Genomic DNA, 23050 nt, shown 5'->3' with positions numbered 1-23050 from the left:
ACTTGTGGCTTATAGGGGTCATTGATCTTACATGTGCTATAGGTTATTTTGTTGCACTTCTTTTTGCGTCATGATTTACCTAATTTATTGTGTTTTAGTCAATGTTATCAAAATGAGTCATATTTATTTCCCAATTTTATTACAGCGTTCATCTTTTATTTTATTTTATAATATAGTCGGGGCTGTTTATCTTTCACGATATGCATATTTTATTTGGAACTGTGTGATATTTCACTTTAATGCTCATTTTTAAAAAAGGGGGAAAAAAGCCTGTCCTTGTCCTTTACGTCATCTTTCAAACTCAACAGCAAGACAACATGAACACCCCGACAAGTATGTATCATGTCCACGAATATAATGCATTTTAACAACAATGTGTACTCTTGTATCTATCTCTTAACAAAAATATTGATAGATCACAGCTACCGACGAAAGAAAACGCAACACTAAACGTAACATTAGCATCTGGGCTAACTGTGTAGCTATCCTAAGTGACAAGCTAAACATTAGCAGCTAACATTAGCTGTGTTACGGCGCGGCGGTGAGCTCTCTTAGATTTATCCAACATTTATGTTATTTGTTGGTTACGTTCGTAATTGGTGTGATTTAACTCGTGGAAGTGGTTGCAGGAATTTATACTGCAGACGCTGCTAACTTAAGCTAAAAAACCTTACAGTCATTGGTAAATGACTCACAGTTAGCCACGTATATTGAGCCGTGTTGCCTAATAGAAGTCTGTCCGAAAATAGCAGCCTTAATGTTTGTTGGTTATATGTTTTACTCATATAGTTTTATGTTTCGATTAATTTTGCTTTACATATTCTTCCCGTCGAATGAAATTTCTACTCTTGTCAATATCTAACAATAAAAGTTAGTGGTTAGAAGTCAGAAAACAAGCTGATAAGAGTACAAACACCGAATTTAAGCGGATATTTAGTTTTAGTCGAGTGGATTCTGATCAAAGAACTATGAACTATTAATGCTGTTTGTTTCTTTTTAAATAATTTGTTTTCCTCAGAAACGATTTGCATAAAAAAATTACATGTCAAAGTTGGAGGGTTTGAAGATGGTCTTCTAGACAGGTTTTATTTAGTCTTTTTTATCACAGAAATACTGTTGCAAAACAATGTCTCAAAATGACTAAAATTGCTTAAAACAAAATGATTACAAGTTTCCATAGCTACTGGTGGACTACTACACAATTCATGTGGCTCGTTTGAATTGTCTGTGTTATTTTTGATCTGTTGTGTTTTTTGCACTGTTTTATTTGAAAAGAGTTCCAGAATTGTATTGTATAGCTTTTATTTAAACGCTGTTGTTTATTCTTACATTTTTTACACCTTAGACAATTCAAAAAAACAATTCTAAATTACAATTACATGTCATCCTCCAGTTAAAGCAAAAGTGAATCATGGAAAACTCGAGCAAACCCTACAGGTCTAAACAAAAAAGCAGGGAGAAGGGATCTACAGCATCAGCCAAGGGAGAAAATTGGAAAATGCAGGACCAGACTCGTGGACATAACTCACGGTCGGAGGGAAGTCAGCACGGCAAGAAGAGCCAGGGTGGTCCCTACAATGCAAGTCCCAAGAAGGGAGGCCTGGGACCCCTGGGCTACTCGCCTGGTGGATTCAGAGGTGGTCAGAGCCCCTCTCAGAGAGATGACCTCCGATGGTGTTCAGTGAACAATGATTTTAGTCAAGAGGAAATTTGGAGAGGACATTCGCAGCAGCACGACTGGAGGTGGAGAACCCAGGGAGAAAGTTCACATGAGTACAGAATGAGAGAGGACACAGATGACATCGCTTATAAACCTGGTGAGATCTTTAGGAAAAATGTTGTGTGGCAAAAGAAGAATACAAATGAAAACTAAAATGTGTTCAAGTGTGATAATCACATTGTTCCAATGAAGTTGTGATGTTTGGTAAAGCATAATAAAAACAGAATACAGTGATTTACAAATCTTTTTACCTATATTCAATTGAAAGCCCTGCAAACACAAGATGATACTGCCTGCAGTATGTACCTGCCTTCCGTGGAAAATGTGTGGTGCATTATGAAGTGCAAAATATAACAACAAAGACCCCAGACTTTTGAGCAACAGAGGTTATACATCAAGCAAAAACATTTTGAAAAAATGTCAACGTACAAAGCTTCAACAATTAGTGTCCTCAGTTCCCAAACACTGAGTGTTTACACTTCAGCTTTAAAAGCTAAAGTGATGTAACACAGCGGTAAATTTACCGCTGTCCCAACTTCTTTGGAATGTGTTGCTGCCATCTAAATTCAAAATTGAATATCTCTTATGTGTTTGAACATTATAAAGCTTATCTTTGTAGTGAAATCAGTTGAATACAGATTGAAAAGAATTTGCAAATCTTCATATTCTGTTTTTATTTATGTTTTACGCAACATCTCAATTTTGTTGGAATTGGGGTTGCATCTGAAATCTATTAGTTTGCTGCATACTATTTATGATATGTATACACATCATTAATTAATGACTTTAATTTCTTATTCTGAAGGAAGAAGACGGAGAAACAGAAACAAGAAGAAAGCCTTTGCTGAAGAGTGTAAGGGCCTTGAAATGGAGGAAGCCAGAGTATCAGTTCAAGACCTCCAAAACACACGCCAAGCAGAGAAAAAATTAAAGAGAGATGAGATATACCCACTAAGGAAGGTACCGGCTGTCAAGTACACAGTATTTCAACTATTTATATGTTGACTTCAAGAATATTGTACTAGTGACCTTTTTTTTGTTTTTAGAATTCCCATGGCAATCCTGGTGCACTTTACACCTGTGCTTTGTGTGATATTCCCCTTGAATCTATATCTCATGCTTTCAAACACGTCAGAGACAAACGGCACAAGAAGAGGGCTCGGGTAAGTAATTATTTTAAATTTTACAATTTTAATAATGTTTGGGGCTGTAATTCGACAAAATGTGATAAAGTTGAAGGAGTTTGAATCCTTTGGAAAACCGCTGCGTATGGTTTTATTTATCTTCACAGGAGAAACAGGAGAAGCTGATGCTAATTGAGATCCTGCCTCCTGGTCCAGAGCACATCAGCGCAGTGACTGCAGCTTTAACGGCAGTTGTCCAGGAGCATGGGATGAATGACCAGGATGTTTTAAAGAGAGAGAGTGTTGTTTCCGTCATGCAAGACGTTCTACTGTCCGTCCTGCCAGGTGATTTTCTTTTTTTTAACCTGATGACCTGTATGTCACGGTCTGTCGGGTCACACTATTTAAATCGATTGACTAATTTGGGACAGTTCTGTTGGAGTCTTGTTATATCTTCTCGTCTTGCAGGAATACAGCTCAGGCTTTATGGATCATCTCGCACAAAGTTTGGATTTAAGGACTCTGATGTCAACATTGACATTCAGTACCCACCTCACGTAAGTAGCAGTTTGTGAGTTTAAATGCATGTTTTATCACTATGTGTGTGGAATCATTTTCACATTAGTCTTGTAAATCCATATTAAAATTCATTCTTATTTTGGGTTGTTGATTTTTCCCACGTTCATTTAATTTCTTATTGATGTGTAGAGGTCTTGAATTGGAATTTATTCACAGATGCATCAGCCAGATGTCTTGTTGGTGGTTAAGGAGGCCCTGTCTGGGAGTCGTAAGTCACCTTATTCTTCAGACCATCCTTTGATGATGAAATCCCACCATAATAATAAACATTGTCATGCTGCTAATGTGTATTAAATAATTTCATGTCTTCTGTTTTATTATTTTTTATTTATTTATTTAATTTTTCAGCTTTTTTTCTTAATGTGGAAGCAGACTTTCATACCAGGGTGCCTGTGGTCATCTGTAAAGAAAGAAAGAGGTTAGTGCCAATGATTAGACTCAGTGGGTGAAAATATATTTTAAAATTAGGAGTATTGCTTGGTTTAATTAAGAAAGCAAGACAGGAGCCCATATTGATACCTTGTTGAAGTCTTTATATTTGCCAGGTGCCCTATTTTCTTAATGTGCAAAGTAGTTGAAACAACTTTTTTCACACTTGGCTTTAAGAGCCAAACTATGTCAAGATCTTTTAGAATGATCTTAAGTAATAGCTCTCCCAATCTTTAAATGGTTTTCTTAAAATTTTCTTTTTTAAAAGATCTCTGTTTTACATTAGATGTTTTTCTTTTCAGTGTTTCTTTTTTGTTGTATTTTTTCCTCTCTTATAAATGTCACTGTCATGGAGTGCAAAGCTGAATTCCTGCGTCTAGTAGCGTTGCATCAAAAACAGATGAAAGTAATGCTTCTAAGCATGCTAACCTTGTTGTATTTGTACTTGAGGCATCTACTTCTAGACTTCTGCATCCGATTGTTGAATACAGATAGATCTTTTCTGTACTGACCTCTGCTCTTTATAAAGAGGACTGCAGTGAGTGTTGTGCATCTACAGTGGCATAATAAAACTGTTCAGCTTGATGACACAACTTCTTTATTAAAAGTCCCTGAGTTGGAAGACAATAACACCAGAAGGTTTCTGATTATCTCCTCTTGACAAAGATTGTAGTCTTTATCACATTCTACAGAACTTTTAAAATAGGCATTGGCTTCTTTCTTGACTTTGTTGATAAAACTGATGTTTATATAGATTTTAATTATGCATCACAAGCTGTATTTCTCTTAATATGTGCAAAACCTTTTCAATATTCTGCAAATGTCGAAAAAACACAATTCTGCAATTGCGATGTCTTACTGAGGTGTTGGTGTGACAAGCTTCTATTACTTGGGAGCGGCTACGTATATTATATGGCTTTTTGTGGAAATTGTAGTTAGCAGTTTTACACAAGAGCTATGGATTCAACATGACAAACTCAACATTTAATGAGCAGTGTTGTGCTGTGAGACATCTGGAAACAGCCACCCATTGTAAAAGTAGGCTAGTACCTTCAAATAAGCATGTTACTGTTGTATACAAACTGGCGTGATGCGAAACAAGTGATTCCATTGCAGTTTTGCAATGGAATCACCATTTTGTGAACATCTGCCTTTTATTAAAAAGTGTTATTTATGTTTTTAAGTTGGTGTTTTTCCATCAAGCAAATTTATTTTTGTAATTGCAATTACCACAATTTCATGGCAGTTTTTATGATCCAGTGCATAAATTCTAGATGCATTCAACAAAACAAAAAGAGCCAACTGGGAATAGATAAGTGTACAATATATTTTATATATCTGTGGGTACAAAGGTTGTAAAGTTTTCATGACAGGAAAATATAATTTATCTCAACAGTGACTTAATCTGCAAAGTGAGCGCTGGGAATGAAAACGCTTTCCAGACCACTTCCTACTTGTCTACTCTTGCCAGCATGGAACATCTTCTCCTCCCTCTGGTCTTGGGCCTCAGACACTGGGCACAGGTCTGTCTCCTGTCTATCCCAGATTAACCAGGCTGTTTGTAAAAGCTGCTACAGCATGCAGACTTTCATGTTGATGAAACTTACCTTGATTTTCTGCTTTTATGTAGATCTGTGAAATCGACCGTCCAGAGGAAGGAGGGTTGCCTCCATATGTGTTTGCCCTCATGGTTATCTTCTACTTACAGAAGCGTAAAGAGCCTCTCTTGCCAACTTATCTTAACCAGGGGGTGTGTTTTTTTTTGTTTATTTTTTTTACATTTCTTCTGGGAAATAAATACAATCTCAAACTGATGTTTAGCTCTGTCCATTTGCTTTCTGTAGGAACTAATTTTGGAATTTTATTGTCTTTAGATTAAGGTGTTTTCAATAAGTAGGCTTTCAGCCTTCAACCTCACACATACTGATGACGGTTATATTCACTGGACCTACAACGTCCCTTCCTCCAAAGAATCTTCCCAGCCAGCAGAGAACTCCATCATGAAGGGGAAGGTAATCATAAAAAAGAATAATTAGCTAATTTTAAAATAGTTTTAAAGATGAGTAAGGTTTACCATCATCAGAATAAGATGTTTTGTCCATAACAGATCTGCAAAACCTAATAAGAAGCATGGGAACGAAATCAGTGAAACACAATCAAAACATTTAAATAAATATATAGAAATAAATAGATTGAGTTTATGTTTAATTTTGAAAAACTGAACATGTTTTGCTTCAAACAAACATTTCAGAGGTATTAATTTAACTCATGCAAGTTGGCTGTGACTTTCAGGTACCACTGGTGTTCCAGAGTCCCCATCTACCGGTGGAGGTTGGGCTCCTCTGGATAGAAATGCTTCGCTTCTACTCACTGGAGTTCATCATGGCCGACAACGTGATCGGTGTGCGAACCAACTCTGTCCTCTCGAGAGAGATGAAAGACTGGCCGAAGAAACGCATTGCTATTGAGGGTCAGAAGCTCTTTAAAGTTAACTGTTCTCATTTGTAAAAAAAAACATCATACAGTGTTTATACCTCTTGGAAGTTTTTCACTTTAGAACCACAAACTTTATTAACTTTATTCTCAACATATCAGGAGGACACAACTCATTCAAATTTTTTGCTGCAAGAAATTTGTTTTATTTTTCCACATTAATTTAGATTTTTACTTGACTACCTTGATATTTGATGGCACCTGAGAGCTCTGAAGGCTTAATACATATGTTTAGTCGGTTAGCTCTTTTAATTAATTTACATTTTATTTGGAAAGTGATGCACCAATGGGTTAGGGCATGGGGTCAGATGGCTCACTTCTTATGATTTTTATTCATTCATTTTAAATGCCAGTTTACTTGTCCTGCATAGATGGACAGTTTTCAATGCCCCTTGCTCTTTCCTGACTCCTCCCCCTTCTCTACGACAACTGCATCGTAAAAAACAGGAACCAGAAGAACAACGTGGTCTTGAAGATTTATACCACAACAGTAGTTCCTTAATCTATTTTGGTAATAGGCTGTTCAGTGATTTCTAAACTAACAAAAGTATTTTAAAGTCTATTCTATGAGCTGCAGGTAGGCAGTGGAAGGACTGGGGTGATTACTGGTGAAAACATGCCTTAAAACTGAGAAAATGTGCTCTTTTTCAGACCCGTTTGCTGTAAAGAGAAACGTGGCCCGCACTGTGAACAGCCAGCAAATGTTTGACTACATCCTCCACTGCCTCAAGACTACATACAAGTACTTTGCTCTTCCGCTCAAAACGTCTGCTGCTAACCACAGAGACGAAGCCAAGCAGGGCCTGAATGAAGGAGCCAGTGGTCTGTCTGATTTCAGTCAGCTCTCCCTTCAGTCCCCCAGTCAGACTCAGGGTGCAGATGATGGCCCTGATGACTCTGACTGCATCATTGAAGAAGAGGAAGAAGTTGAGGAATGTAGCGACTCTGACGAAGAGCAGGAGAAGGAAAAGGCCGACCTAGGCAAGAGTAGTTTCTCAGAGGATGAGGAGGATGAGGAAGAGCAGGATGAGGATCTTGACGTTGATAGACAGCACTTGGACAGCTTAACAACAGAGGACGAGGACATATTTCCTGTGGATGAGATCTCAGGAGAGGAACTTCTCTCTGACGAGGAGCCTCAGGATTTGGACACGCCTGGTTCTCTGGATGAAGAAGAGGAAGAGGAGCTGGCACATGTCAGGCATTCACCTTCAATGAGTAAAACTAAAAATGAAAGCACCAAAAATCAAAACCAACAGCAAAGCCAATGTGCTTATGAGTTCACCAAGCAAGCTTTTACCAAAGGAAAGGTAAGTTTGGCATCATTTTTTTACTTTTAGCATCTAAAATCTTAATCACCTGAATTAAGCTCACTAAAATACTTTTGTAGTCACACATGGTGGTGTGCAGCTTGTGCAAACGTGATGGACATCTAAAGAAAGACTGCCCAGAGGATTTTAAGAAGGTGGAGCTGGATCCGCTGCCTCCGCTAACGCCGGACTTCCTCTGTGTCCTTAACAGAGTCTGTGAGCAATGCTACAGTAAGTACTGGGATTCAGTTGATTCACTTTGGGGAGCTATCCTGTACTTTTCTTGCATTAAACGTAAAGTTGAGAGAACTAATAAAAGCATCATTTGGAAACGGCTTTCTTTACTGAAAGTCATTTCATTATCTGAAACATTTTAAATCTGACCAAAAAAACCCAAAACAGACAAAACTGTAAAAAAAAACTGTACACTTACCTATTCCCAGTTGGCTCTCTCCATGTGTTTTTTTGAAAATCGTCCAGTGTGTGCAACATCTTAAAAGCATTATTGAAGATTTCTATTCAGTAGTTGAGTTGTTTGATGCATTCCCCATGAGCTGGAAGATTTAACCATAAGCATAAATAATATCCAGAAACGTTACAGATCTGCTGCATTTGTTTCAGGCTAGATTGAATATTTTTAATATAGTTGTATTACATCTACTTACATTCAATTAATTTAGTGCTTGTTTCAGTCAAAGAAGGAACACCTTGGGGGGTTAAATAAACGTGTTTTTTTTTATTTTTTTGTCCAATAATAAGTTAGTACTATGATGACTCCTGGTGACTTTCAAATGTGATGACTTCACTGTTATGCCCAAGTTACCACAAAGTGATTTGTGTTTTAATTTTTATTTATTATTTTGTTTTTTTTAGTTGATTTTGCCCCTGATGACCTGGAAAATGGTGTAAGAGAGCTCATCCTTCAAGACTTGGAGAGCTTTGTTAGACGACAGTTTGCTGGTAAAGTGACTCATGTTTCTCATCATGTTATTTGGTTTAGGTTTGTTTTTTTCTTTTAATCAAAACTAGCCTTTTGACCTGTCAGTCAAGGGAAAAAATGTTTCCATAACTTTCAACACAATTCTAGAACAAAGGAAATACACCCTGCTACATCCATTGGAATTAGTAGGGGAAGCAGCTGCCTGGTGCTTCTACTTACAGTATTTGATCATCAGGAAGTTTAGCAAGTTTGATGAAAACACAGAATATTTGTCAGTTTGCTTATCTGGAGCATATATGTGTATGTTAACACTGGTCCTAGAATTGAAAGGCATTGGTGATGACCCGAGAAAAGCAGATGGTGCTGCAGAGACGTTTAGCAGCAACCTCAACACTTTGCAGATATTGATTTGACCATAAACTCCTCTGCTTACCAAAGTCCAAAGCAATGTAGCAGTATAAAAGTCTCCTCAGAATGTGTGACTGTGAAAGGCTGACTAAGCGGTGCAATGACCAAAGTTTACCTGTGATTGAATGATGATGTGTTAGTTTTTCACATCACCATACTTATAGGATTGTTGGTCCTTTTTGATCAATATCTTTTGCACAGGGGCTCGACTACAATTGTTTGGCTCATCCAAAAATGGTTTTGGCTTCAGGCAGAGTGATCTTGATATCTGCATGGTTTTGGAGGGAAAGGAAACGATGGAGGTAAGTTATTTATCTGTTTGTCAGATGTTTGTACTTGTCTGTTCGATGGCATTTATTGTAAACATTTTATGTTACGCTAATTAAAGTTTGATCACATAATGAACTTCTTTTTCTGGAGAAGAAATACATAAGAATACACTTTTCTTTGACAGGATATTGATTGCATCAATATCATTAAAGGCCTGGCAAGACAGCTGAAGAAACACCCAGGTATGACAGAGCAGCAGTGATTAAATAGACTAGAGCAGAGATCCTCCAATCCAGGCCTCGCGGGCCGGCGTCCTGCAGGATTTAGATGTGTTTCTGCCTCAACACACTCTGGAGAGCTCGGCTGCACAGAAGAAGTCATTCAGATATTTGATTGAAATGTGCTGAACCAGAGACGCAGCTAAAAAGTTATATTATACCAGGCTTGGAGGCCTGGATTTGAGGACCCCTGGAATAGAGATTGATCTACGTTGTTGCACAACTTATTTTAGTTTTTATTTTTTTAGATTAGATTAATTAATTTTGCATTAAAAATTTTCCAGTAATATCTAATTTTTTTGTTTTGCCAGCTTAAATCAAGGGTTGACTTTTGATCTGATTTTGTAAAGGAACATTAATTAACACCGTTTATATTAAAGTATCATCTGAATTTCCCCACTGTGGGAACATAAATCATATTTCTATTCTATTCTGTTGCCAGGTCTTAGGAATATTCTTCCCATCACCACAGCTAAAGTACCCATTGTTAAGTTTTACCATCTTCGCACTGGATTGGAGGGAGACATCAGCCTCTACAATACACTGGTAGGAATCAACTCCTGTCCTTTGCTTTATTTATTATTATTGATAGGCCATTGAAAGCTGTTGTTTTTTCCCCCAGGCCTTGCATAACACACGCCTGCTAGCATCATATGCTGCAATAGACAGAAGAGTGAAGATCCTCTGTTATATTATGAAGGTTTTTGCAAAGGTGAATGCGCTTAATGTACTCTACTAAAGCATCTTTTTGTGGTTTGTTTATGTAGTATCTCATTCTCTGCTTTCCCTCTAAAGATGTGCGATATTGGAGATGCTTCCCGTGGCAGCCTCTCATCCTACGCCTACACTCTCATGGTCCTGTTCTTCCTTCAGCAGAGAAACCCACCAGTCATCCCCGTGCTGCAAGAGGTACAGACAACATACTGTTAAAATGCCAAAGCTGACCTTTTTGAGCTAGAATCTTTCATTTTCCCACATGTTGTTGTTTTGCAGATTTACGGTGGAAAAACGAAACCGGAGGTTCTTGTTGATGGCTGGAACGTCTATTTCTTTGATGATTTAAAAACACTGGTGAGAATGTTACTTGAAGTGCCTTGCAAAGAAATACATAACCTATTAAGTTTTTCACAAATAATGGATTTTATTGAGATTTTAGGCCAAATCCAGACATAGCCATATATGTGAAAATGAAAACTTATTTCTGCATTTTTGCTTTTCATCCTCACAAAAACTCTATGTAACACCAGTAAAATGATTATTTATGAAAAGCCCGACCAAAGTGGAAATTTGAAAATGAAGATTTAGGTCCCGCACATTACAATCAACTTTTTATTCTCATGCTGTTTAAGAATACTTCAATCTATATATCTGTTCACACAATCCGGGTGCCATGCTTCATTCCCAACAGAAAATTGCGGTTGTTTTAAAGCAATCTGATTGGCTGACAGGGTTTAGCTTTGTGCTAGCCTGCTCCCTGGGGGTGTTGTATTTTTACAGGTTCATATGGGCGAAAACATATGTGAAACTGATCCCATGTGTACAGTATAATTTTATTAAATAATGTGGTGGAGATTGTTTTTTTAAGGACCCGGTTATGTGTGAACAAGGCCTTAGATGATTTACTACAGCAATGTTGTACGTCATTGTGAAGAAGAATCTAGATGAAACATGACTTTTACAGATAAAAGCTTGAAGAGTGCAGAGGCATTTACGTGCTGTTTCGTAAAATGACTATACAAGTCTTTAAAGATACAATGGAAAAGCTCTCAAATATATACAATACTTTAGAGATTTTCATCTTACAAAGCCTGTATCAATTTCTCCTTCAGCTTCACTACCTTTGGTTGATCTATCACCATAACTAGTTAACTGTTTGTGCTCATGTAAAGCAGTAAAGTTCTAATCAATGACATGATTTGTTATTATCTTCCACCTGCAGCCTTGTCACTGGCCTCTGTATGGACAGAACACTGAGTCTGTGGGGGAGCTCTGGCTCGGTCTGCTCCGCTTCTACACAGAGGATTTTGACTTCAGAGAGCATGTTGTTTGTATCCGACAGCATACCCGCCTCACCACGTTCAACAAACAGTGGACGTCCAAGTACATTGTCATTGAAGGTCAGTTTTACCGACACTCAAAGTTCAAAGTTTACTGTTGGACGGTTCCCAAAATTCTCTCTTTTCTCATTCCAGATCCTTTTGACCTGAATCACAATTTGGGTGTTGGTCTCTCCAGGAGAAGTATGATTTCTGTTCCTTTATTTGAAATCTATATATTTATACGGTCAGTATTTTATGTATGCATTCTTATGTGTTACCCCATTTCATGATTTTTTTTTTTATCATCTAAACAGTGACAAACTTTATCATGAAGGCGTTCATCAATGGAAGAAGAGTGTTTGGCACACCCATGAAAGGTTTCCCACCAGAGTATCCCAATGAAATGGTGAGTATTGGAAATCTAGACCCCATAATTTTATATTTTATTATTTTTTTTATGACTTCTATTCTAAATCTTGTGTGCAGGAGTATTTCTTTGACCCTGAAGTTTTGACCGAGGGAGAAGTTGCACCAAACGACCGCTGCTGTCGCGTCTGTAGAAAGATCGGACACTTTTTGAAAGACTGCCCCATGCGCAACAAGTGGGTTTAATCACAGCACGTTTGTTTGAATTGATCCGTGTTTCCAACTCAAATGTTTGGAACGTTATGTGATGCACTTTTGTCGTAGACCCAAGCACAGGCGGGAATCGGAGAACAGGCCAGAGCACTTTCACGATTCAACAGAGGAGTTCATGGATCCAGTCAGGTATAGGAATGAACACTGGAAGAAACGAGATGCACTGGACATGCGCTGCTGCTTCCTGTGTGGATCAAGCACCCACATCAAGAAGGACTGTCACCTTTACAGAAGCCCCGCAGGTTCTTGGATGGATTTTGTTTTTCTCAATTATTATCTCATTTATTATTAAATAAATAAAAAATAAATAAACCTAGAGGATGATCTGGTGCCCTGACAAAAACCAAAAATAACAGCCAGTTTACCCATACACCAATAAACATTTTATTGAAAAGAGGATGCAGTATAGGTTTAAAGATTTATGTAATGTTTGTATAAAAGGTCCCCAGAGCTTACTATGAGAATCTTGTCACAGAATAGCAGACCTGTCTCTTGAATCATAGAGTATCTGTCTTTCCAGAAGACAAGCAAATGATAATGATTTTCTTTTTCTAAGGAGAAATAATTGTTGGTATTTCCTTCAGTACCGAAGAGCCACAAGAGGTTTGGGTGGAATGACAGTTCCACAGCCAGGACTAACATCTAGATTACAGCAAGGTAGTGCAGTGTTGAGGACAAATGATGAGTTAACTCGTTTAAGTATGAATCTGTTTCCTCAAATATACATTGAATAAAACTGATACTAAGCCTCTAGTGTTAGAATCCAAGGGTAATGAGATATTTCCTGTTTTTGTTTTTGATGCATCAGGGAAATTTGGTAACTGGGATTAAAGGAAGGGACAAACTTGTTAATATATTCTTGTGTAATATCACATTTTTTCTTAGATTTGATTAAAAGATCAAAAGGTTTTTGTTGATAAAAAGGTAATTGAAACACAAGAAACCTGGTCAGAAAGAGGTCATTGAAACAGGTCATACTTAAGAGAGAATTTTTCCAGATTGAAATGTTTTCTTTTCTGAATATACACCCTCGCAGAATGATTAGTTATTGGATTAACAATTAGTCAGGGCAAAGCTTCCACTGGTTCTGGATTTTTGCAGGTGAGCTTTAGTCAGACAAGAGTGTGTGCCTTTCCACAATAAGGGAGGATATTTATTTTAATGCAACTGAAACTTTGCACCGAAGATGGAGAGGAAACCACTGAATTAGACTGTTTTTTGACCTTCATTATAGAAAGAAAACTCTCTGTTCACATAGTGTAAATAAGTGATGGAATAGGGGGAAAAAAGAGAAGTATCTTCTTTTAGTATGAAGACAAATAGTTAGACAAACCGACTTGCTCATGGTTTTAGAACTGAAAGTAAATGCAGCCAAAAGTTGGATCAATTGTGGGCTTTTATGCATTAGACAAGAGGACTTTATATTGACATTTTTCATGGGTCTTTGAATATATTGGCTTCTTTATTTTCTTCAAACATCATAGCTTATTAAAATAGTGATTTTGTTAAAGTTCTTAACAGTTGGAGATCTACACAACATATTGATGAGTAAATTGAAGATATGTCTTGCATCCTTTAACTTAGTTTGTCATTTTGCAGGTAATGTGAAAATGGAGAACCTTGCATCCTCCTCATCAAGCCACCTTAAAAATCTGAGAGAGAAGGAGAAACAGGTTTGTTTTCTTGAACTAAATCCAAAATCATAGTGATTTTTCTCTTATGATTTGCTGTGTAATATTGTGGTGGTTTTTTTAGGGCTTATCTGCACAAGAAGAGAGGAGAAGAAAGCAACAGAATGTAATTCTAAGTCCACAAGCAGGTATTTGAGTTTCCAGTGTCTTCCTGTGTGTCACACATTTATTCTAATTGCATTGCTAATTTTAAATAAGACATGCCTACATTTATTATTTTGTTTAGCTGTTTTTGGAAGAAATTAATTTGTAGACATTTAGTTTTTCTCATTTGGTTGTATAGGTATTCTGTTCCCGGCCCAATGTATGTTATCTTATCCACTAACGGATACTTTCTCTTATGTTGATAAAAATGGAAACTTAGGACAAAAAGTAAGAAAGAATTTGCCAAATCCTCTCTACCAGACCCAGACAGACAACAGAAAAATCCTTGGGATTTGATATAACTATTACAGATATTTCTGCTTTACAGATTTTGCTTAGAATTACCTGAACTATCCCAGTAAAATCCCAGTTAATTCAGAGTAATTTTAGCACTGCCATAAGATGCTTAGCTGCTTTGACTTTTAGCCGACCTCATAAAGGAGACTCGTCTTGTTTTCAGACATAATAAACTAGCCAAGAGTATTGTAGCATGCACATTTATGATGTTTCAGCTCTCCCATTTACAACAACTAAATGTGTGATCTATTCACTTCTGTCACCAATGGATGGTCTTTGAAAAAGGCATCTTTTTGAAACATTGCTTTTTTATATTCTGGGTGATAAAATTATGCTTGCACAAACTTTAACATCTGCTTTCTGGTGTTGTCTTAGGTAGCTTAGCTCGTCGAAATCTAGGTCGTTCTGGTCCAAGGAAAAACCCAGAGGAGTGAGAAGGGCCACTGGACACCAAGACCACAGGATGTCTGCTGTTGTCATTGCAGACTGCATCCCAGATTTGGGGGAAATCCTTAAATCTGAATGGTACTACTGGGCCATTGGGTGCCCATTAAAAAGCCAAAGCCTGGACATCAAGACTTGAAGCCAAATAGGGCCTTTTTATGTGTGTTTCCTCCTCAGAGGAGCTTTTAAAGCTTTTGTTTATCAAGAGAAGCCATTATGCATGTCCAACGTCTCTGTTTGCATTCAGGTTTTTTTTTGTTGTTATTCTTTACACTGCAGTCCAATGATAGCAATTTCAGATCCCTCTCCCAAATGCGCTCAGAGATGGTGGGTTACACAAATACTAAGGTATTGTTTCTGCTCAGATTGGTATGAAGAATATTGATGATCTACTCAGTTGGATTCACAAACACTGTTTCAAACTAAAATCACCATGTTATGAAACGTTGCTCAGTTTATGTGGTTTTTGTTTTCTAGAGATTAACATTTATATTGGGATTTAAGAACTTAATGAACATTTTAATGACAGTGGGGTTTTTTCCTGTAGCATTCTTCTTTTCATTTCCTAACTATATATTTTAAACCTTGTCGGGTTTTTTTGTTCTGCACTGAGGCCTATTTATTTATGTTCAAATCCCTTAGCATACTCCATTAAGTCTGATTCGAAGAAAAGGCAAAAATTAATTTTATTGCAAAACTGCAATTTCCTGTCACGATTTCACTACTTCGCCATTTCTCACCTGCCTGCATGTGATCATCAAAGCACAGAAGTTGATCGTTCTCTGCCGTTTCTCCACACATGCCTGGAAACATGATGCTGTGCAGCAACACAGTTTGGAGACAGTATTTCATACCTGCACTGGTTGTTTTTTTTGTTGTTTTTTTTTTTTAGAAAAACACACCAACTGTTCCAGTCATCTGTATTTCCTGCTGCAAACCCCACACTCACACAAACTTATAAATCGTGTCCCTTTGTTGTGCCACAGATTGGTAGCTGCACTGTGAAGGTCCACAGCCTTCGGTTTTCTTTTGCTGCTTAGTTTTGCTCAAAGATTTCATTCATTGTTAATTATGGAAATTTTGCCTTTATTGTAAAATTTTTCTACAAAAAAAAAAATTTGGTTTCATGGTCAGTTCTAATGTTTCAATTGATTTTATTGCCAGCCTTCTTAAATTTGTTTTATGTACTTGAATGATCAAAGCTTTCATATGTAATTAAGGAATCCTGATCCAGGCATGAAAGGCTGGCTTTCAATCCATTTTGTCTGGAGAAAAAAACAATTATACGTCAATTTGCAATCCAATGGGGAGTGTTTCCTTTTTGTTGTTGTCAAATACTGCCTTATGTGCACTTCTATGAAACATTTCTATGAATATATACCTAAAACTTGCAATCAGTGCTCAGATTTGCCCTAATAAATCTTAAATTGAGACTAAAACCTATTGCTCAAAAAATGTGTGGTAATTCATTTTGCCACTTTAGCAGGGTAGAAAGTACACTCTTTGGCACAATTCATGTTCAAAAGATTCTACAACTTTTTTTTTATTGTGCACAATCACCTCTAACATAATGAAATACTAAAGTTATTGTTTCACTGTTGGTATTCATACATTATTCACTGTGCACATCATTTGTTTCCCCCAATATGCTTGTGCTCCTAGCTCCAATTGAACATTATTTAATTTCTAGGCAAAAATGAATTGCTTTCAAGTTGTATTTTAGGAACTTGGCTAACAGTTCAATCAACAGCTATACCTGCTTGTCCTTGCATGGTGGCTGGTGTTTATCTCCAGGAATCATTGGGCAAGAGGTCAATGCACAACATGCAAACTCTATGCAGAAAGGGATTTTGGGTTCGAACCCTCTAGCTGCTGCTGAATGCATTGTAGTGCAGTCCAGTTGTATAAATACTATTTGCCAGGAAAGCCTAATTATGTAAGTTATGTAAAGGATTTTAAGCAGGTATAATAAAAGGTAAAGTACACTTACAGATTCAGTTCTTAGATTTAATGTGCAAAGGCAATGGAGATATTCTGGTTCTCATTAGGTAAATGTGACCCCTTTAGTGGATCTATTTGTAGGCTTTTCCAAATGGCAAGTAGCCCAATTAACAGAAAATCTGCAACTTTTTTCAGTGGCTTTGGTTCGTTAATCAGAATCCCCAAATGATTTCATCCTTAAGGAAAAATACCTGTTGCTATTAATAATAAATTTATTTCAAAGCACTCCAGAACACAGCAAACAAGATAAAAACATAAACTAACACATCATCTGCAACTTTCATAAATCAAATATTACAGTGAATATGTAAATTATTACAATCAACATTTTATTGTAGAATTTAGAAAGTTAAGTGTAAGATAAAACCTTTTAAAACTGGAGATGTCATACAATCATCGCACTTTCTTTAGGTTGCCCTTGTTGTCAGGACATGGGCGGTACTGGGACATAATTAGATCGTGACGGGTACACAACGTTCCGTTCTATTATCTTTTCGGCACGTAATCCAAAAACAAAAGCTTAACAAAATGGCTTTCGCCGTTGTGTACCTTTGCGATAATAACCAGGATAATCTCTATGAACACGAGGAATTAAGTAAAATTTGTTCTCAACACAGTATTGCAGCACATAATCAAGTAAAATAAAGAAAAGTAGGATGTAACAAATCATATGGGATGTATTAGAAAGAAGTTACATAACTGACAATTACACCAACCTTACTGGACCTCACCCCCTTTGCTCATTGGCTATTCGGCCGCCTCTCAAAATCTTAGCCAATCATTTGTCGACATTTCTTGCCTCTCCTTCTTTAGGGGCGTTCTCTAATGTGTTTACACGCTTGCGCGAACCAATGTTATGAATTCTAACAGTATCAACATGTCTGCCTCCTTGGTGCGGGCGACCGTCCGAGCGGTCAATAAAAGAAAGATTTTACCCACAAGAGCCGCGTTAACACTGGTGAGTCAAACATTTAGTTTGTAAAATTAAAAGGGAAACGCGTCCTGTGTCCGTTTGGTAAGCGCGATTCTCAAAAAGTGCAGCGTTCTACCCTAGCGGCCGTTAATGCGGTGTCAGTTGTGTAAGTTGGCTAAGTTAGCAGTAGCTAGCTATCAGTGAATCGCTGTCCTACTGTCGGCTCTCTTACCGAATTGTCATTATTTAAGTTATTGATAAACCGCTTTATCATACATTTATGCGCGTTCTTGTTGTATGTTTTTAAAGTGAAACTTAACTCGACAGTAAAATCAACTTAGTAGCCGACTGATAAAAAGCATCTTACATAAAATCTTATCTTAGATTAAGCCAACGGTCTTCGATTTACAAATTTCCAAATAATTACGATATACAGAGTGGAGATATGCATTTAAGCGCTTAAAAATGTTATATTACGTTTGTCTAAAACCCTCATGGACGTTTACTCCACCTGCTGATATCTTTGGCCAAATCTGGTTATTTTAAAGAAAAACTGGAACAATTGTATGGAAGTCTGCTTTTGCTTTTGCCTTTGAGATTCTACTAAGTTTCATTAGTTTTTGTTCGTTTATATTTTGCTTAGTCTTGCAGAGACAGGATGTCTAGCAAGATAGCAAAATGAATTGAAAGCACGCACATGCCACAGTAAACAAGACCTCTCTCAAGGGAATGGGCTAATATTTTTCATGTGTGGACCACAGATTTCAAAGGATCTTCAAGTCAACTGGGTCACATATTTCCCACAAGTAGCAACAAAACTGCAGATATGCGTCTTCTACTCCTTATCCGAGACCAGGTCAAACATAGAGCCCTGACTTTCTTCTTCCCAGCTACACACTGAAGCTCATCAAGGAAAAGTCTGAGGCATTTCCCTTCGTGACCCTGCTATACAGCAGTCTCTGTTTCTACCCCGAAGCATTCTTTTATTTGGACCTGATGAAAAACAGCATTCTGTCCAATAGATTTGATTAAAATTGTTTATCAGTTTTTTAATTACCGTAGTTTTGAAAGAACATTAATCAACCTTTTACATAATATCAAGATAAGGTATGCATGTGTAACCGGATCCCTTCTGCGTTGTGCAGGTTATTAGATGTTAGTCAGGCCGTGACTCTGTTTGGCTTTCAACGATTTATTCTGACGAAAATATCCAACAGAAAAACAATTGTTACAAGCTGCCCGCTCCAAGTCCTCTCCCGCAGGACAACATGACAAAAGGCGAGGGGCTAAGGGACACAAACATTTTAAAGTCAAAACCATAGAAGAAGAAATAAAAAGGAGGGGCTACCGTTCTTAAAGTAACACATTCAAAACAATGACAGCTTTTCGGTCAGGTAGAGAACAATACAAACAATAACAAAAAAAAAGACATTTTGTGTAATTATAACAACCAGGTTACATTCACCCCCCTAGAATTACACAAAATAAAAAACAGTGATAAAGACACTTAGTAGCAGTAAAATTTTATTTTATTTTATTATTTTTGCAACAATGTAACACATCAGCCAAACAGCTACCCTACAATAAGGTCAGGAGACTAGAGATCGCTCGACGCCCAGCAAAATCTCACAGTATTCCATGGACAACAAGAGGTGCCTTTTACACCTCCCCATACAGAGTAAACACATAAATGGTACTGAAGCTTATGCAAACCAAGACAAAGACAATCCTAGCCAATGGCAGGAATCATATGAGAATTTGGAAACTCACACATCAATAACAGTTTGAACATTATCCTTATCATAAAGCGCCTCAATGACGGCCATGGACTCTATCAGGCGACAAACTGGTTTAATAACCCTCCCAAAGCGTGAAGTTAGGCGGCGAACAACATCCTCACCCACCCTGTCTGGAGGATGAACAGAGCCAGCAGCATCAGGAAGATGAGGTAAGGAACCAGCAGTCGCCAGTACTCCTGTTTCCATGGAGGAGTCCTCAGAGTCATGAGACAGGTCACTATTTCCAACTGATGGAGCCAAGGACACGTCCTGAACCCATGAAGCAGTACGGTCATCCCCATCACTGCAGGACAGGGAGTCAGGTAGGGAAGGCTCAGCAGGAACAGCACTAGGAGCCTCACTAAATCTTCCTGTTCCATGTGAATCAGGAACCGGGGGGACTCGAACCACACTATCAACCTGGCGGTTCACATTTCCATCCAAGGTCATCCCCACAGGTAAAAAGTTCACGTCAAGAAGGAGGTTGCGATGCACCACACGCTCATTGCCGTGACGATCTCTAACGCGATAAATATGGAGAGCAGGTTTGGAGGCAACCACCGTGTACATCACAGGCTCCCATTTATCAGAAAGCTTTCGCTTTCCTCTGGCTCCCTTGTTTGCCACCAGGACCTGATCTCCAACTGACAGAGGGTGACCCTTGACTCTCTTGTTGTACTGGTCACATTGATGTTTCTGTTGGTCTTCTTTTTTTTTTTGAATGCGCTGTGGGAAGCCATAAACACAGAAAAACCCATCCCATAACTTTTTTGCAACTCGTTTAGCAGTTTGATCCTGACACGGGAAAGCATGTGCTAACTTTGTGAAGTGATCAGTAATCACCAGAACATCCACAGACTTGTTGTTACTGTCCTCAGCTGACCAGAAATCAATACACACCAGCTCCATCGGAGCACTGGTCCTGATGTTCTCCAGAGGGGCTCTCACAGCAGGCTCTGGGGTTTTACTGAGGACACATCTGGGACATTTTCTCACATAATCTCGCACATCTCTGTCCATGTCATGCCAAAAGAAACGACGACGAGCCAAGGAGAATGTTCGTGGCTGGCCCTGATGACCTGCACTATCATGGACACCAGTCAGAACCACAGACTTCAAAGCATCAGGGACCACAAACTGGAAGCGTTTACCTTTTGTCAGAGGGTCTTTTATGACACGGTAAAGAACGCCATTCAGCAATGTTAGTTTATCCCACTGCTTCAGAATTTTTAGAGCCAGTTGATTTTCACCAAAGCGTTCCCGCCTTGATGGACGGCGTCCCCGCTCAACGTACAGGACAACTCTGGAAACAACAGGATCGTTTTTCTGGTGAGAGACCAGGTCAGTTAGACAAAGAGCTGTTGATGGACCTGTGGTGTGTGGGATTATCATGCCCAGATGATCAGCTAAAGATGCTGCATGCTGAGTCTGACCAGCATCTCCACTGCAGGCTGATGACAAAAGAGAGGTGACTTCGTCACAGGTCATGGACGTGTTAGCTGTAATGGAGGAAGAGCTGTCCACTGATTGAAGCTGACAGGTCAAACGGAAAACATCCTGCACAGCATGATCAGGGACCTCACAGACATGCTCCAAAAGTTCCTGACAAGGTTCTGACAGAAGGCGATCAGCCAAAGGCTTCACAAAAGGAGCTCTGCTCAGAGCATCTGCCACCACATTCTGTCTCCCTGGAACATACCTGATTTCAAAGGTGTATGGAGCAAGCTTAGAGACCCAGCGCTGTTCACAGGCATCCAGTTTGGGCTTGGTCAGGATATATGTGAGAGGGTTATTATCCGTCCACACAGTAAACCTGTGACCCTTCAGCCAATGGCTGAACTTATCGCATACAGCCCACTTTAAGGCTAGGAACTCGAGCCTGTGTGCAGGATAGTTGGCCTGGCTGCGGCTGAGAGTCTTGCTGGCAAAAGCAACAGGTCTAGCAATCTCTCCATCAGCTGGGACCTGCGACAAAACAGCACCGAGCCCATCCAATGAAGCATCGGTTGAGAGAATAAATGGCTTCTCAAAATCAGGATGCGCCAGCACCACACAGTTGAGAAGTGCAGTTTTAAGGTCTCCAAACGCTTTCGCACAAGCTGGAGTCCAGTCCTGGGGAGTCAGAACACGAAAGGTTCCAGCTTTCCCGTGTCCTTTGCTCTTTACTTTACGTTTCTGACCTGCAGTGAGGGCATAAAGAGGTTTTGCGATGCGGGAACAAGCTGGAATAAAGTGCTGATAGAATAGCACCATGCCCAAGAATGACCTCACCTTCTTCTGGCACGGAGTACAGCCATCCTCCTTCATGAGGTCCTTTTGTTCAAACCCTGAGATGACCCTTACCTTCTCTTGATCAACAGAAACACCACCAGCCTCCACGACATGGCCCAAGAACCTCACAGACCTCCTGAGAAAGTGACACTTTTTCTGGGCCAGCTTCAAGTTGTTTGCTCTCAGGCGACAGAAAACAACCTCCAGCCACTTTTAGCGACTCCTCCTCAGGCGGTGCAAACACTAAGAGGTCGTCTAGATAGCAGAGGAGGCTGGAAAAGTTCAAGTCACCAAAAACGTTAAGCATCATCCTCATGAAGGAAGCTGGGCTGTTGCATAAACCTTGGGGGAGACGGTTGTACTCATAAAGTCCAAGCGGCGTGGTAAAAGCAGTGTAATGTTTGTCGGACTCATGGAGAGGGATGTTGTAGAAACCAGAGGTCAAGTCCATGGTGCTGAACAGCGCATTCCCACCAAGAGCAGCAAGGCAGTCAGACTGATGGGGCAATGGATGGGCATCCTTAACGGTCTTAGCATTAAGCCAGCGGAAGTCAGTGCATATCCTCATGTCCCCAGACTTTTTCCACACCATAACAAGCGGGAGGCATATTCACTAATAGACTTCCTTATGATACCCTTCATCTCCATCTCAGACAAGACCTCCCTCAACTGCTGATAATGTGCTGGTGGTATGCGTCGATAAGGCAAGCGAAATGGCTGGTCATCAGTCAAGTGAATGCAATTAACAAAATCCCTCGCCTCACCACAATCCAGTTTTCCCCTGGAGAACACATCCTGGTAAGAAACCACGAGTTCAGCCAGCCTTCTTTTAGACTCATCTGACACCTCACAGCTCTCTATGTCAATGTCATGCAGACCACAGTCTCTCAGCATCTGCACTGGATCAGCACTGTGATGTGATGAACCTGTTGAAACAGCTGAATGGTTGCAGTACAGTGCCGATCTCCCCTGACTAAGCATAAAGTCCTCCACAGCGACACATGGAAAGACATCAGCGATTTTAGCATTGCGGCGCAGTATGAGAGGTTTTTCTGTTGGGTTGAGGACCTTCATAGGGACAACGATCCCCACATGGGTGTGACTACGACCCACCAAAATGTTTTTTGGAGTGGAGCGAGCAGATGACGGCTCGACAACCACAGTGCCTCCCAATGACAGTGGTGCAGTGGATGGGAGCTTACCCCAAACCACATACTCCTGACGAGGAAGGAGGGTAACAGCCTGTCTGAGCCTAACTGTTCCAATCTTGTCAGATGAAGTA

At 39.1% G+C, this 23050-nt stretch overlaps 2 protein-coding genes across 5 annotated transcripts in view; both read left to right on the top strand.

The window, feature by feature from the left end:
• Nucleotides 1-251: 251 nt before the first annotated feature.
• Nucleotides 252-16109, top strand: tut7 (terminal uridylyl transferase 7). Of its 4 annotated transcripts, none has more exons than XM_044111611.1 (29): nt 252-333; nt 1394-1817; nt 2526-2680; nt 2767-2883; nt 3012-3189; nt 3313-3401; nt 3580-3631; nt 3772-3841; nt 5249-5375; nt 5483-5602; nt 5727-5864; nt 6145-6322; nt 6997-7655; nt 7736-7886; nt 8529-8615; nt 9205-9305; nt 9458-9515; nt 9994-10097; nt 10174-10263; nt 10347-10460; nt 10545-10622; nt 11491-11668; nt 11744-11791; nt 11905-11996; nt 12077-12192; nt 12281-12471; nt 13829-13902; nt 13985-14048; nt 14737-16109. In XM_044111611.1, exons 2-29 carry the CDS (start codon nt 1412-1414, stop codon nt 14793-14795), a joined length of 3894 nt encoding a protein of 1297 aa, XP_043967546.1. In that variant the 5' UTR covers nt 252-333; nt 1394-1411; the 3' UTR covers nt 14796-16109. The 4 variants fall into 4 exon arrangements, 2 of the variants coding, with proteins under 2 accessions (XP_043967546.1, XP_043967547.1); XR_006370179.1 differs by lacking the exons at nt 252-333; nt 14737-16109 and adding exons at nt 475-541; nt 12786-12886 and having other exon boundaries at nt 13985-14038; XR_006370178.1 differs by lacking the exons at nt 252-333; nt 14737-16109 and adding exons at nt 517-541; nt 12814-12886 and having other exon boundaries at nt 13985-14038.
• Nucleotides 16110-17617: 1508 nt separating this feature from the next.
• Nucleotides 17618-23050, top strand: part of isca1 (iron-sulfur cluster assembly 1) — a 12943-nt gene continuing 7510 nt past the window's right edge. Inside the window, exon 1 of the mRNA XM_044110919.1 lies at nt 17618-17764. Within this exon, the coding sequence (XP_043966854.1) occupies nt 17663-17764 (102 nt within the window). The 5' untranslated portion in view covers nt 17618-17662. The remainder of the gene's footprint in view (nt 17765-23050) is intronic.

The sequence above is a fragment of the Gambusia affinis genome, linkage group LG03 (assembly GCF_019740435.1).
Source record: "Gambusia affinis linkage group LG03, SWU_Gaff_1.0, whole genome shotgun sequence".
Taxonomy (NCBI): Eukaryota; Metazoa; Chordata; class Actinopteri; order Cyprinodontiformes; family Poeciliidae; genus Gambusia; species Gambusia affinis.
Note: the sequence above shows the minus strand (reverse complement) of the source record. Positions and strands in the feature narration are given on the sequence as shown.

What these genes read in the sequence shown, in the direction of transcription:
- tut7 (XM_044111611.1), top strand. Translation starts at nt 1,412, where the DNA reads ATGGAAAACTCGAGCAAACCCTACAGGTCTAAACAAAAAAGCAGGGAG. An exon ending in GGCACAAGAAGAGGGCTCGG is followed by an intron (nt 2,884 to 3,011) that starts GTAAGTAATTAT and finishes TTATCTTCACAG; the next exon opens with GAGAAACAGGAGAAGCTGAT. An exon ending in GCCTCAGACACTGGGCACAG is followed by an intron (nt 5,376 to 5,482) that starts GTCTGTCTCCTG and finishes GCTTTTATGTAG; the next exon opens with ATCTGTGAAATCGACCGTCC.